Genomic DNA, 15,476 nt, shown 5'->3' on the forward strand with positions numbered 1-15,476 from the left:
GAAATCTCCTCTCAGGGGTATGGCCATACTGCAATCTCTTCTCCATTCTTTCAGGATCATCTAGCACTTTGACCTCCACGCTACCTGCTGACCCTGAATATGCCCCTTTCATCCTCAGTACTTAATCAGTAATTATGATTTGTGGATTTTTTCCCCCATATATCTTTGGTACACCACATCTTTTTCTTTTTAATTATTTTTCTTGAAGAGTTATTTAATTTTATTTATTAGTATTATTTTAAATCTGCTATAGGAAATGAGCTCTCACCAGAGTTAGAAAGAGAAAGTGAGATGGGGCCGGCAGGTGGTATGGGAAAGGTACTGGGTTCCCACATGGACAACCACTATTCGAGTCCTGAACCTGGTAGCTTGCTTTCACTTTCTTTTTCTCTGTCAAATTAAAAAAATAAAAATAACAAATGGAATTACATAAATGAATGAATGAATGAATGAATGAATATTTTTTAAAAAGAAAGAGAAAGTGAGAAAGCAAGCCACCAGGTCCGGGACTCAAACTGCAGTTGGCCATATGGAAGTCCAGTGCCTCAACCACTACATCACCTGCTGGCCCCTCGCCATATCCTTCTTATTTCCACAGTTATCACGATTTTCTAGGGTTAAGTCCTGTCTATAAAACAGTTTTCCAACCTCTTCTTACCTCTTCCGTAGATCATTTCATGCCATTGGTGATCATTAGATTCATTTTCTGAAACGCTGTTTTCATCATGTTTTTCTGTGACTTGGTAGTGGAACCAACATTTACTGAACCGTATTTGCCTTCTTTGAAAATGCAAGGTCTATGTAGAACATTGTTTTATACTGTGTTTTCTAGCTTTTTTGTTTTAAGGTTTGCTTCCCAAAGGAGAGTGTAAGCCTCTTGAAAGAACTGTGTCTTAAATTTATATATTGATGTAATTTCTCAAAACATGCTATAGAGTAAAATTATTTAATTCTAAATAATTAATTTGAAATGAAGTCAGTGAAGCAAATAAAATGTTTTAAGTGGAAATGATTGTTTTATTTAGTAATGAAAGAAGTTTTGTTACTTTGTCTTTGAAATGTCAGAATCTGTTGTGTCACATAGGAATTCTTATGCTTCTCATTGAGGTGTGAAGGACTGAGAATATGCCTATGTGAGAGGTCTACAAAGCTCATAGAGGGGCTGGCAGGTGGGGTGGTAGTTGAGGTGCTGAAGTCCCACATGGCTGACTGCGTTTCAAGTCCCAGACCTGGCAGCTTGCTTTCTCACTTTCCCGCTCTCTGTGGTCCAACTAAAATAATAATAATGAATAAAATTAAATAATTCTTTTTTTAAAAAAGTTCATGGAAATTGTATATTATGAAAATGCCATATATAGATTTTTTCTTTTGTTTGTCTTTCAAAAAATTAACTTACGAGACAGCCAGTGGCCTGGTGGTCAAGGCAGCTAGATCCCACATGGCTAATCATGTGGTTCAAGTCCTGGACTCAGGCTTGAGAAACACAGCAGATGTGTTTACCCATGTGCCCACAATCTCAGCAGAAGAGAGAAACGGAGGAAGGGGATTGCATTTTGACTATGTCCCCCCCGGGTACTTTCTCACCTTCCCTCTCTGTCTCTCTCCAGGGAATACATGCCCCTTCTGGCAAAGTTTTTAATTTTTTAAATTAAAAAAAGAAATTTGAAAACAGGGCCGGCAGGTGGCATGGTAGTTAAAAGCGCTGGACTCCCACATGGCTGACTATGGTTCAAGTCCCAGACCTGGAGGCTTGTTTTCTATCTTTCTCTCTCTCTCTCTTTCTCTATGATCAAACTGGAAAATAATAATAATAAATAAATAAAGTTAAATAAAATAATTATTTTAAAAAAATTTAAAAACTTGTACTTGGGACCAGCAGTTGGCATAGTGGTTAAAGCACTGAACTCCCGCATGCTTAACCATGGGTAAAGTCTCAGAGCCGATGCCCTGAAATTCACGCCAGGCATGCATGTTCAAAATCCCAGGAGGAGAATGGAGAAGGGATTGCAGTGTGGCCATGCCCCCCCAGGGAGTGATTTTTCATTTTTTGTCTGTCTCTTTCTGTCTCTCTGGCAAGCGCACATACCCTATAACTAAACTCTCTCAGAAAAAAAATAATAATAACTTTCATTGTCACCATAGATGTTCTCTTTTTATTTTTGGAGAGGTTTTTGCTATAGCGCACGTACGCTCGCCAGAAAGACAGAGACAGACAGAGAGGTAGAAAACAAGAAATCAGACCCCAGGGGAATGGCCATGCCGCAATCCCTTCTCCTCCATTCTCCTCTCAGGATCATGGACACACACATGCTCAGCGTAAGTTTAAGCCATCGGGTCCAGGACTCGAACCGTGGTCAGCTACATGGGAGTTCAGCGACATAGCCATTACACTAACTGCTGGTCCCCAACCATAGATATTCTTGCTTTCTCTGAAATCAGTTTTATAGTTTTCATAAATTTTACCTGAAATATAAATGAATTCACCACTTTTCAACATGAAAAGACACAAGCTTATCAATTGTCTTACTCAAGATGTTACAGGGCAGGGACACCATGCCAGTTGTCTTTGAATAGTGTGACAATAAAACCCAAAAGATAAGGAAGGACCAGTCCCAGAAGTTGGGAATCTTGGAAAGCTCTGCCTCACTCTCGTGACTGTAGCCCCCTTCATCATGCATTTGTATCCTGGCTCGCAGCATACTGCCACACTCACCTCTACCCATGATGAGGCATCAGGGACTATGCAGCCTGTATGTCTGACTCTGTGTTCACCTCAAATCATTGGAGCAGAGAGAGCAGCCTAGGAGTGGGAACACCTTTCCTCTGTCAGTAACACAGCATTTTATTTTTCTGGATTTTCAGGATTAATGTCTGTGTTGGCAGAAATAAGACCGAAGAATGACTTAGGACATCCTTTTTGTGATAATTTGAGATCTGGAGATTGGATGATTGACTATGTCAGTGGCCGGCTTGTTTCACGATCAGGAACTATTGCTGAAGTAAGTAGAGTTTATTCTAATCCAGAAAAAATAAAGGGCACAATAAAAATTATTGGGTCATCAGAAAAGTCATGACATATTTTTCTGTTTTTCTACACAAAAATGCATCATGACTTTTCAGACAACCCACTATATTTCCCCGTTATATGTAACATTTACATTGTTTTCCAACTGAACCATTTTCTTCTCTTTTCATCATCTTTTAGTGCTAGTCATTGGAAATCTGATTGATAGTTTACCAGATAGTAAAGTTGCATGTTCAGATTTACCTCTTAAAATATGCCTTGCCTGTAAGCATACCAAATTAACTGTTTAAATTATTCTTATGACAGGTTGGTAAATGGTTACAGGCCATGTTCTTCTACCTGAAGCAGATCCCACGTTACCTAATTCCATGTTACTTCGATGCTATATTAATTGGTGCATACACCACTCTTCTGGATATAGCATGGAAGCAGATGTCAAGGTATAGCCAAGTACATATGCATGTTTGTGTAGAAACTACATACAAAGGCACTGTGTACATTCTCTTAAAATAGTGAAACATGGGCTGCCCCATATCCCGATAGGCCCCCAATCACACATGGCTTACCATGTTTTGAATCTGACCCCAGCAGCTTGAAAAACACACCAGTCATGTGTACATGCATGCCTAAAATCCCAAGGGGAAGGAGAAATGGAGGAGAAGGGATTGTAGCATAACCATGCCCCATTGAGGGGGATGCTTTCTCCCTCTCCCTTTCTCTGTCTCTCTCTCTCTGGCGAGTACACATGCCTTCCAGCAACTTAAAAAAAGAAGAAGGATACCAAAACAAAGAATTGCTATAGACTCTTAGAGCTGAAAAATTTTATAAGTGAATAGTAAATATATTAACATTCTATAGTCTGGAACATACAAAAACAAACTTAGATATTAGAATCTGTAAAGCTAAAAACACAGTGATGGGAAAATTACATTATACTGTAATATATTACTTCTGTGTATTCATTGACTTCCTAAAATTGATATAATCTGGGACCAGCAGATGGTATAGTGGTTAAGGCACTGGGCTCCCACATGGTGGGCCAGGGTTCAAGTCCCAGAACTCGTCTTCCCAAGGGGAAGGAGAAATGGAGGAGAAGGGATTGTAGCATAACCATGCCCCATTGAGGGGGATGCTTTCTCCCTCTCCCTTTCTCTGTCTCTCTCTCTCTGGCGAGTACACATGCCTTCCAGCAACTTAAAAAAAGAAGAAGGATACCAAAACAAAGAATTGCTATAGACTCTTAGAGCTGAAAAATTTTATAAGTGAATAGTAAATATATTAACATTCTATAGTCTGGAACATACAAAAACAAACTTAGATATTAGAATCTGTAAAGCTAAAAACACAGTGATGGGAAAATTACATTATACTGTAATATATTACTTCTGTGTATTCATTGACTTCCTAAAATTGATATAATCTGGGACCAGCAGATGGTATAGTGGTTAAGGCACTGGGCTCCCACATGGTGGGCCAGGGTTCAAGTCCCAGAACTCGTCTCTTGAAACTCACTCCAGGCATATGAGCATACATACCCAAAATCCCAAGAGGAGATGGAAGAGAAGAGATTGTAGCACAGCCACCCTGCTGGAAGGTGATTTCTCACTTTCCCTCTCACTGTCTCTCTCTGTCTCTAGCAAGTGCACACACCCTATAGTAAAACCTTAAAAGAAAAAATCAATATAATTTTAGAACGCACTTGCACAATTCTTTTTATCATTTTTTATCAATCCAAGGAAAAAATATTCTGCAGTTATTATGAATTAAATTTGCCTTTAATGATGATTTTTCCTTAAACATAACTACAAATTGAAATGTACCCACACAAGTTACGAAATTGATTTGGGCATGATTTCAGAAAGAACAAAACTTCAACCTTACCATTTGTTTCACAACAGGCCATGAACCCAAATAAAGTCTGCTTAAATGATGAAATAAAAGCAGTTTTGAAATCTAACCACATTGAAATATTTTCAGCTGATATTACCACTGTCATACATTGCTTAGAGAAGAAAAGGAAACAAGTACATTAAGCTACTATAAAGTTATGTATTTCTACAAATAATATTTATACTCTCTCATTTTTGTTACAGCTTTGTTCAGAATGGTTCAACCTTCGTAAAACACCTTTCACTGGGCTCAGTCCAAATGTGTGGAGTAGGAAAATTCCCTTCCTTGCCAATTCTGTCACCTTCACTTATGGATGTACCATATAGGTTAAATGAGATCACAAAAGAAAAGGAGCAATGTTGTGTTTCGCTAGCTGCAGGTAAGACACTGGTAAATGGTTACAGGCCCTGTTCTTCCCCCTGAGGCAGAGCCCACGGTACCTTATTCTGTGTGACTTCAGTGCTGGTGTGCATAAGTCAGTAGAGGAAAATTGATGGGAAAAATGGTTCATGTTTTCAAAAACCTGTGATATTATCCAAGATTTTATGTCACTGCTTAGTGAAATGTTTTACATATTCATTAATAAAAATAATAACCACATTTACTAGTTAATTAAAATGGTATACCAGGCATTTATGTGTGTTTTTTTATTGCAACTGGTTATTCCTATTTTGAAGATCTATGCTTTCTTTTCTTTCTTTCTTTCCTTTTTATTATTCTTCTATTCTATTCTACTTTTTTGCCAGAAAGAACATGAGCTCACTAGACAGAAAGAGGGAGAGAGGGGAAAAAGTAAGAAAGTACCCCCCATGGAGCCTGGTCACCCTACAATCCCTTCTCCTCCATCTCTCCCTCTTTTCGGGATCTTAGACACGCACGCACATGTACCTGGTATGGTTTTCAAGTCACCAGATCCAGGACTCAACTGCACATGTTGGCTATGTAGGATCCAGCTGCCTTGACCACCAGGTCACAGAGCCAGCCCTAGTGTCTGTTTTTTCTATTTTTTGATATTTTGTATTTTTAAATCTAATTTATTTTACTATCCATTTTCTATATTATATTTCCTCCCTGATTTTTAAAAATAAACCAAACTTTGGAGCAGTAGACAGCATGGAGGTTAAGGTACTGGATCCCACATGGCTGTCTACACGGTTCAAGTGTTGAACCCAGTGGCTTGAAAAGCATGTGCACCCAAAATCCCAAGAGGAAAATGAAGGAGAGGAAATTGTGGCCTGGCCATTCTCCTGGGGGATGATTTCTCACTTTCTTAGTCTCTCTCCAGCAAGTGTACATGCCCTATAGCAAAAAGTAAAAACATATACACAAAAAAACTTTGTAATTACCTAGAAATTCTATAAAGATCCTCTACCAGTTACAAAAGAAACATTAAATTTTTTTTTATTTCTAGTTATAATCAAATACTTTGAACCATATTGTTTTTGCATTTTTTTCCTGCAAGTAGATTTAAAACCTAAATCAAGTAATAAATTCAAATAACCAAAATAGTCTAAAGAACTTACTTCTTACTTCTTTTTAAAGACTGGGTCTTACTCTGTTGCAGTCCCCCTGCTTCCTCCTCCCAGATAGGAAAATTGGTGCATGCCACCAATACTGGCTCTTTTTCAAACAGCTCTTTTCTTGCTGTGTTGCCCAGGCCAACCTTGAGCTCATGATCATCTTCCCTCAGCCTTCCCAGTCGCAGAGATTGCAGGTGCACATGCTGCATCCAGTCTTGTTTTCTTCTTCATAAATTTCAAATATATTTCTAAAAAGTACTTTACTTGAGGTTACTGAAATTTAGAACTTTCCAAACTAAACTGAAAAAAGAAAAGAATTGTAGGAAGAAGGTAATAATAGTATTATCTAGTTGATTCCTTATGTTTACTCTTAAATTTACATCTATTTAGACTAGATATAAAAGATTAATGGAAGGACCAATAGTTAGCATAATGGCTATGTCGCTGGACTTCCATGTAGTCGACCGCAGTTGAGTCTCGGACTCGGTGGCTTAAACTCACACCGGGTACATGCACGTGTGTGCCCAAGATCCCGAGAGGAGAACAGAGGAGGAGGGATTGCAGCGTGGCCATCCTCCCGGGGGGGTGATTTCTCGCTTTCTATCTCTCTGTCTCTGTCTTTCTGGCAAGCGCACGCGCCCTATAGTAAAAACCTCTTAAAAAAATAAATAAAAAAGATTAATGGTACCCAACAATTGAAATAGAAATTACTTTTCACTTAAAATGATTTTATAAAACAGTTTTAATTCTATAATTGTGTTTTTGATTCTCATTTGACTGTTTTAATCTCTTATTAGAACCTGGTGTCCCCTTGTGAATCCACACAGATACTCATGAAATCAACTGGGCCATTGTGAAAAAAAAAAATTTAATGTGAAGAATTTTTTGTTTTGTTTTGATTTGGTTTGGTTTGGTTTTTAATTCTTATAGGGCAGTGTGTTTTCCGGAGACAGAGAGAGAGAGCGTGCACGCACGAGCATCTCCCAAGGAGGATGACCACTCGCAGTCCCCTCTCTTCTGTTCTCTCAGCATTTTGGGCATGCCTGCACATGTGCCTGGTGTGTTTTCAAGCCACCCAGTTCCAGGACTTGAATGCTTAGCCATGTGGAATCCAGCTGTCTTAACCACCATGCCACCAGCTGGCCCGTATTTTAGTCATTCAACAGATATTTATAATGATATGGTATATGGTAATAGTTTCAATTTTCAACAAATAAATACACATGGTCAATAAAGCAGATAAGATTTCAATAATCGTGAGTCATCTACTGGGGAGATACAGTAATTCATTCAGCAAACAGCAAACAAACAAGATAATTTCACATAGTATTATATGCTTTAAAGATAATTATGAATGAATGTTGTCTATATAATATTACCTCAGTTTTCTTATTCTGAAATAATAATTATGCTTTAGCATTATTTTTGAAATGCTAATGTCCTCTGCTTTACTTTACTATCCTTCTACTGTTTTTAGTATACTTATAATTATTATATTTCATTAAATATTTTATAAAAAATCAGATTCACTCTCAAAGTAAAATTTTAGATTTTATCCATTTGTCATCCTATTTTATTTCATGCATGAGGGTTACAATTATTTGGAATGTTCAAGTTATTTGGCACATAAAGTCTTTGTTCTCATCTGTAAAACTGCTTCTGAAAAATATAACTTTTTTTGGAGAGGTTTTTGCAACAGGGCGCGTGTGCTCACCGGAAAGACAGAGACAGAAAGTGAGAAATCACCCCCCAGGGGGCATGGCCACACTGCAATCCCTTCTCCATTCGCCTCTCAGGATCTTGGGCATGCATGCACAAGCGCCCAGTGTGAGTTTAAGCCACCAGGTCCAGGACTCAGACCACAGTCGACCACGTGAGAGTCCGGCGACATAGCCATTATGCCAATGCTGGTCCCAAAATATAACTTTTTAAAATAATTTTTTAATTGACAAATACAAAGTACACATTTATGCTGTACAGTGTATAATATTGAGTTATCAGAAAAGTCATGATGCATTTTTACATAGTAAAGCATAGAAAAAAATACCTCTTGACTTTTCTGACAACCTAGTGGTTTGAGTTTTAAGTTAATTAGAACTTTGGAAATAAATTTTGACTCTGAAGTAATAAACTAATAAACATTTAATTAGATATCACTAAAGTGATCCTTTCATTTTAGTTTTATTTGTTGCCCTGAAATTCATGGTAGACTCTTTTAAATATGTAATTAATACATTATTAAATGTTCCTTTGTGTGTTAAATATATACTCTCTGATTTTAATCTTTAAATCGAATTTATCAAAAGAAAGTTTGTATGTGTTTGAAGATTCAGACATTGGATCAGTCCAGATAAGGAATTGTCTCTAGCATTGGTTCTTAATCCCTTTGGGTCACCTATTCTTTTTTTTTGGATTATTTATTTAATTTTATTTATTCATTCACTTATTTTAATTTGACCAGAGAAAGACAGGCACAGAGAGAGAAGGCAAGTGAGAAACCAAGCCACCAGGTCTGGAGTTGAACCGTAGTTGGCCATGTGGGAAAGTCCTCTCCTTAACCACCATGCCACCTGCTAGCCCTGGGTTACCTATTCTTTAAGAATCTGCTAAGACTCAGGAACCTAATTTCATGAACATTACTATAAATACAGACATGCATTTTCCAGATAATTTGAGAGAGTTCGTAGACTCCTTGTAACTTGTCCTTGTACCCCAGGTTTAGAATGACTTGTCTAGTAAAGGAGTTCGTAGGTTTCTGTGAGTCATTATGATTAACACATTATTTTGTTGTGTTTCCTGTTAGGCTTACCTCATTTTTCTTCTGGTCTTTTCCGCTGCTGGGGAAGGGATACTTTCATTGCACTGAGAGGTATACTGCTGATTACTGGACGCTATTTAGAAGCCAGGTAAGAAAGACAGTCCCTAAAAAGTTACAGTGTAAGTTTATGTCTGTTTTTCACATATTTTCCATACTTTGATTCTTATCCATCTATTTTGAACAATATTTGGGAGGTGTGTTTTCCTTAAAGTGGGGTTTTTAGCATGTCCATCTAATAGGATCATAGAATTTCAAAGGGGCAAAAATCTTTGAAATACTAAAGTCTAGTGCTTCGTGTTACAAGTCAGGTTATCTTCACACCCTGCGTGGCTTTAAGCCACCGGGTCCGGGACTAAAACCGCAGTCAGCTACATGGGAATCCAACGACATAGCCATTAGGCCAACTGCTGGTCCCAGTTTCTGACTTTTAATTCAGTGCCTGTTCTATCATAGTATGACTTTTTTTTTTTAAATAGGAAAACATAAAGAAATAAGAGCAAGAGGGGGGAAAAAAAGAGTCTCCAAAATATGGGCAACAAAATTGACTTTTTTTTGTCTTCAAATTTTTGAAATGTTTTCATTTTAAATGATCTACGTCATTCTGTTGTTTTAGGAATATTATCTTAGCATTTGCTGGTACCCTGAGGCATGGTCTCATTCCAAATCTCCTCGGTGAAGGAACTTACGCCAGATACAATTGCCGGGATGCCGTGTGGTGGTGGCTACAGTGTATTCAGGATTCTAATAGGATCATAGAATTTCAAAGGGGCAAAAATCTTTGAAATACTAAAGTCTAGTGCTTCGTGTTACAAGTCAGGTTATCTTCACACCCTGCGTGGCTTTAAGCCACCGGGTCCGGGACTAAAACCGCAGTCAGCTACATGGGAATCCAACGACATAGCCATTAGGCCAACTGCTGGTCCCAGTTTCTGACTTTTAATTCAGTGCCTGTTCTATCATAGTATGACTTTTTTTTTTTAAATAGGAAAACATAAAGAAATAAGAGCAAGAGGGGGGAAAAAAAGAGTCTCCAAAATATGGGCAACAAAATTGACTTTTTTTTTGTCTTCAAATTTTTGAAATGTTTTCATTTTAAATGATCTACGTCATTCTGTTGTTTTAGGAATATTATCTTAGCATTTGCTGGTACCCTGAGGCATGGTCTCATTCCAAATCTCCTCGGTGAAGGAACTTACGCCAGATACAATTGCCGGGATGCCGTGTGGTGGTGGCTACAGTGTATTCAGGATTACTGTAAATTGGTTCCAAATGGTCTAGACATTCTCAAGTGTCCCGTTTCTAGGATGTATCCTACAGATGATTCTGCTCCTTTGCCTGCTGGCACACTGGTAAAGACCATTGCTTTACTTTTTTTTTTTTTTTTCTAAAAAATGACTTAGTTTCTAGGATAAAAGTAAATATAATTCAGAATCCCAAACTTAGGAATTAAATTCAGTTATCAGTATTTATTTAGCACCTGCTGATACTATGAAAGAGTGCAGAGGTGAGACTTGCTCTTTGCCCACAGAATTTACAACATGGTATGAGAGATGACATCTGTATAAACAAGGTCATTGCAAAAGTCTGTAGAGAAAGTGCTATATCATCTCATAAAATGGAGAAAATCTAGTAGTTTGGGTCTCAGGAAGGACTTCAGAAAATAGCAAAAATTTTACCTAAACTGAGCCTTAAAAGGTGAGTAGGATTACAAGAAACTTGGAGGAAGATGTGGGGAGACATTAAAGAGGGAAAGAAGAAGAACTTGAAGGGTAGATTGAAGCACCATTTAGGATATGCTGCTTGGTCTAGTTTGACTTTTTGTGAGGTGCATATGTAGGCAGTGAGAGATTGCAGAAAGGGTGAACCAGGCTGTGGAAAGCCTTCACTACCAATCCAGAGAGTTCAGAGTGCATTGTATCAACAGTGAGGAATCGATAAACCTGTTGGAGTGTTTTTCCCCTAGTCAGGAATGTACAGTGATACTGCCCCGTTGCCACTTCTGATCTGCCTTTATATGATCATTTCCTTGGTGTGCGATTGTGGGAGGGGAGTGTAAGCTGCTTCACAGCTAGCATATATTCGTGTCCTTGTGGTGTTTATTAACATCACGAAGTGCTCAAAGAACTTTTACCCATAATTTGTTTTTACTTATCTTCTGTTGTTGACCAACATTCCAGTTACAATGCATATAGACTCATGTCAGCAGACACATAGTTTACACATAATTGTTTTCTCATAGTTTCTCAAAAACTTATTTTTGTGGACACAGGTGACACATAGTGGTTAAGGCTGTAAATTCCCATATGGCTAACCATGGCTCAAGTCCAGGACCCAGTGACGAAACTTACTCTGGCACACATACATGCATGCCCAAAATCATGAGAGGAGAATGGAGAAGGGACTGTGGCATGGCCAACCCCCCAAAGGGCATTTCTCACTTTCCCTCTCTCAGTCTCTCTCTGGCAAGCGCATGTGCCTTATGGCAAAAACCTAAAATTAAAAAAAAAAAAAAGTTAAATAAAATAAATACATTATAGAAAAAATAAATAGAAACCTAATGTTTGTGTGTGTGTGTGTGTGTGTGTGTGTGTGTGTTTAAGCATTATAGAAAAGCTTGATGATTTATAATTACCAGTAGAATTTTTATAGGATAGAGTTTTGGTTTTATCCGTTTATTTATTTATTTATTCATTCATTCATTCATTCATTTATTTATTTTGGAGAGGTTTTTGCTATAGGGTGCGAGCGCTCACCAGATAAACAGAGAGACAGAAAGCGAGAAATCACCCCCCAGGGGGGATGGCTATGCTGCAATCCCTTCTCCTCCATTCTCCTCTTGGGATCTTGGGCACGCACGCACACACGCCCAGTGTGAGTTTTAAGCCACCGGGTCCGGGACACGAACCGTGGTCGACTACATGGGAGTCCAGCGACATAGCCATTATGCTAACTGCTGGTCCCCTATCCTTTTTTTAAAAAAAAGCTGTTTTTGCTATACGGTGTGTGTAGTCACCAGAGCGACAGACAGAAAGTAAGAAATCATCCCCCCCGCCCCCCAGGGAAGATGACCACACTGCAATCTTTCTCCTCCATTTTCCTCTCAGAATTTTAGGCACCCACAAACACACACCCGACATGTGTTTTAAGCCTCCAGGTTCAAGACTCGAACTGTGGTTGACCATGTAGGAGTCCAGCACCTTTACCACTACACCACATGATGGGCCTAGTTTTAGTCCATTTTTTAAATGAAATGTAAACATATGAGTGTCTAAACATTTCACTCTCGCATTCTTTTTTTTTGAAGATTTTATTTAACTTTATTTATTATTATTTCATTATTATTTTTCAGTTTGATCAGAGAGAGACAGAGAGAGAGAGGAAGTGAGAAAGCAAGCCACCAGGTCTGAGACCTGAACCATGGTCAGCCATGTGGGAGTCCAGCGCCTTCAACCACCATGCCACTTGCCGGCCCCACTCTGGCATTCTTTATCTTTTTTAGAAATGATTTATTATTATTACTGTTTTGAAAATTTTAGCTATAGAGCACATGTGGTCACCAGAGAGAGAGAAAGGGCGTGGCAAAGTGAGTAAGCAAACTGCCAGGTCCAGAACTTGAACCATGGTTGGCCGTGTGGGAGTCCAGTGCCTTCACCACACCATCTGCTGACCTCTTTTATCTTACTTTTAATATACCACTATATATCACCCCGTCATCTTGAGTAACAGGCTTACTATTTATATGGGTAAAGAAAGTAACTTGTAGGTAAAGAAATGATTTACAGATGCTTATATTCATAGGAGATCTTTTCCAAAGTCATATAGATCCTCAAATTTGAGAGTACTACTTTTGCACATAATTTATTCCCATTATCAATGTATGAAGAAGAGTAAGAATGGCAGTGCTAATTTAAAGTTCAAAAACTTGACAAATTAGGTTCATTTATAAGGTGCAAAAGAAACTATCCAAGCTCACTAGATTTGTTTTTATCTATTGGCAAAACTACAAATCATTTCCCAGATCTGAGTAGTAAAAACTACCAACTTTAAATATTCATAGGCCGCATGTTTGGTGTACCTACAGGAGCAGCTGCTCTCCCCAGCCCTGCCCCTGATCCCTTTTCTTCCACAAAGGGAAGAATGTCTCACATTACTTCGGCTGTGAGATTTTAAGGGTAAAGATAAGAAAATTCCGATTTGTAACAGAGGTAACATCCATTGTGTCTCAAACAGGACCAGCCACTGTATGAGGTGATACAGGAAGCTATGCAAAGACACATGCAGGGCATCCAGTTCCGAGAAAGATGCCGGCGCCCAGATCGATCGAAACATGAAGGATGAAGGTACAAACCCGAACTGCCTGGTGCAAATCTGCTGATACAGTGAAATTAAACCTTGTCATTGTTCATTTATTTGACAAATATGTATTTGTATGCAAAATCCCAGGATTTAATAGTGAAAAACATTAGCACCGGGACCAGCAGGTGGCGTGGTGGCTAAGGCACTAGACACTCCCATATGCCTGACCACGGTTTGAGTCCCGAACCTGGTGGCTTGCTTTCTCACTTTGACTCGCTCTCCCTCTCTCTCTGTGTGTGTGTGTGTGTGTGTGTGTGTGGTCAAATTAAAATAAATGAATGAATAAATAAAAAATTAAATTAAAAAAATCTTCCTTTTTTCTTTAAAAAAAAAAAAAGATTAGCACTCACTACTCTTACCAAATTATTAGTTTCCAGAACCAAGATACAGTTTATAACTTCCGTCAAACAATTTGAAAGGTAGTTTTGGTGGTTCCATTTATAATTGTAATCATACCTGTCCTTAATTGAGTGCTTTCTGTGTGCTAGGTATTGTGCTAACTACTTTATATCATTCTCCTTGAGAATAAGGTCTACTGTTTCCATGTTTACTAAATGAGAAGCAGAGTGGCTTTTTTCAAAGTTACACAGTTCCTAAATGGCAGGGGTGGAATTTCATACACAATCTGTCTGCCTCTGTAGCCTAGACTCTTATCTATAATTTTTTAAAATTATGTATTTGTTAACAGAGTTTGAACAGATTTTAAATAAATCCATTTTTTAAAGAGTTATTTTATTTTACTTTATGTATTTATTTATTTTAATTTTGACCCGAGAGACAGAGCAAGAGCGAGAGAGAGAGAGAAGGAAAGTGAGAAAGCAAGCTGCCAGGTCCAAGATTTGAACCGTGGTAAGCCATGTGTGATTTTGAAAGAATTGTGGACTACTGGGAAGTTGGAAAAATGATACAAGTAGTAGGAGAGCCCATCACCAACCCCGTCTGCTGGGATTATTTTATACAACTGTAGAATGTATCAAAAGTACCATGATTCTGTTAATCATGCACTTAATTTGTTTTCTACCAGTTTTTACATTAACGTGTGTGTCTGTGCGTGTGTGTGTGTGGGGGGTTCTATGCAATTCGACCCCACATATAACTTGATGAAACCACTACCACAATCAGAATGCAGATCTGGACTATCAGCAAAAAGATCCTTGTGTACCACCACTCCACCCTCACTCCGCCCTAACCCCAGTCTGTGGCAACTGCTAATCTGATATGCACTTCTGTTGTTTTGTCATTTTGAGAATGGAATGTACATGGAATCATACAGTGTGTAACCTTTTCAGATTGGATCTAATTGAATTGTTGACTTTTTAAGTACTAGGGATTTTTTAGTGTGTAAAAGATGCATAATACATACTTATAATTTTATAATAAAATTTACCATTTTAGCCATTTTTAAATGTACAGTTAACTTGCCTTAAGTACATTCACATGTCATGTAACTACCATCACTAGCCATCTCCAGGACCTTTTTTTTTCTTTTTTTTGCTGTAGTGTTTATGCACTTACGAGAGTAAGAGAGAGAGAAATCAGCCTCTAGGGTGAATGGCCATGCCACAGTCCCTTCTCCTCCAGTCTATTCTCAGGATTTGGGGCACTCATGCACATACACCCACCAGCATTTTTTTTTTTTTTTTTGGAGAAGTTTTTTGCTATAGGGCGTGTGCACTCGCCAGAAAGATAGAGACAGAGAGACAGAAAGCGAGAAATCACCCCCCAGGGTGGATGGCCACGCCGCAATCCCTTCTCCTCTTTTCTCCTCTTGGGATCTTGGGCACGCACACATACGCGCCCGGCGTGAGTTTAAGCCACCGGGTCCGGAACCTGAACCGCGGTTGACTACATGGGAGTTCAGCCATTC

At 38.5% G+C, this 15,476-nt stretch overlaps 1 protein-coding gene across 1 annotated transcript in view; it reads left to right on the top strand.

Annotated features, from left to right (window-relative positions):
• AGL (amylo-alpha-1,6-glucosidase and 4-alpha-glucanotransferase) overlaps nucleotides 1-15,476 on the top strand; it is a 75,824-nt gene that overhangs the window by 44,644 nt on the left and 15,704 nt on the right. The window contains 7 exon segments of the mRNA XM_006169022.3: nucleotides 2,863-2,999; nucleotides 3,332-3,465; nucleotides 5,119-5,294; nucleotides 9,239-9,341; nucleotides 10,377-10,602; nucleotides 13,484-13,554; nucleotides 13,556-13,593. Of these exon segments, the coding sequence (XP_006169084.2) occupies nucleotides 2,863-2,999; nucleotides 3,332-3,465; nucleotides 5,119-5,294; nucleotides 9,239-9,341; nucleotides 10,377-10,602; nucleotides 13,484-13,554; nucleotides 13,556-13,593 (885 nt within the window).

Source organism: Tupaia chinensis, unplaced genomic scaffold, assembly GCF_000334495.1.
Source record: "Tupaia chinensis unplaced genomic scaffold, TupChi_1.0 Scaffold146687_1, whole genome shotgun sequence".
NCBI lineage: Eukaryota > Metazoa > Chordata > Mammalia > Scandentia > Tupaiidae > Tupaia > Tupaia belangeri.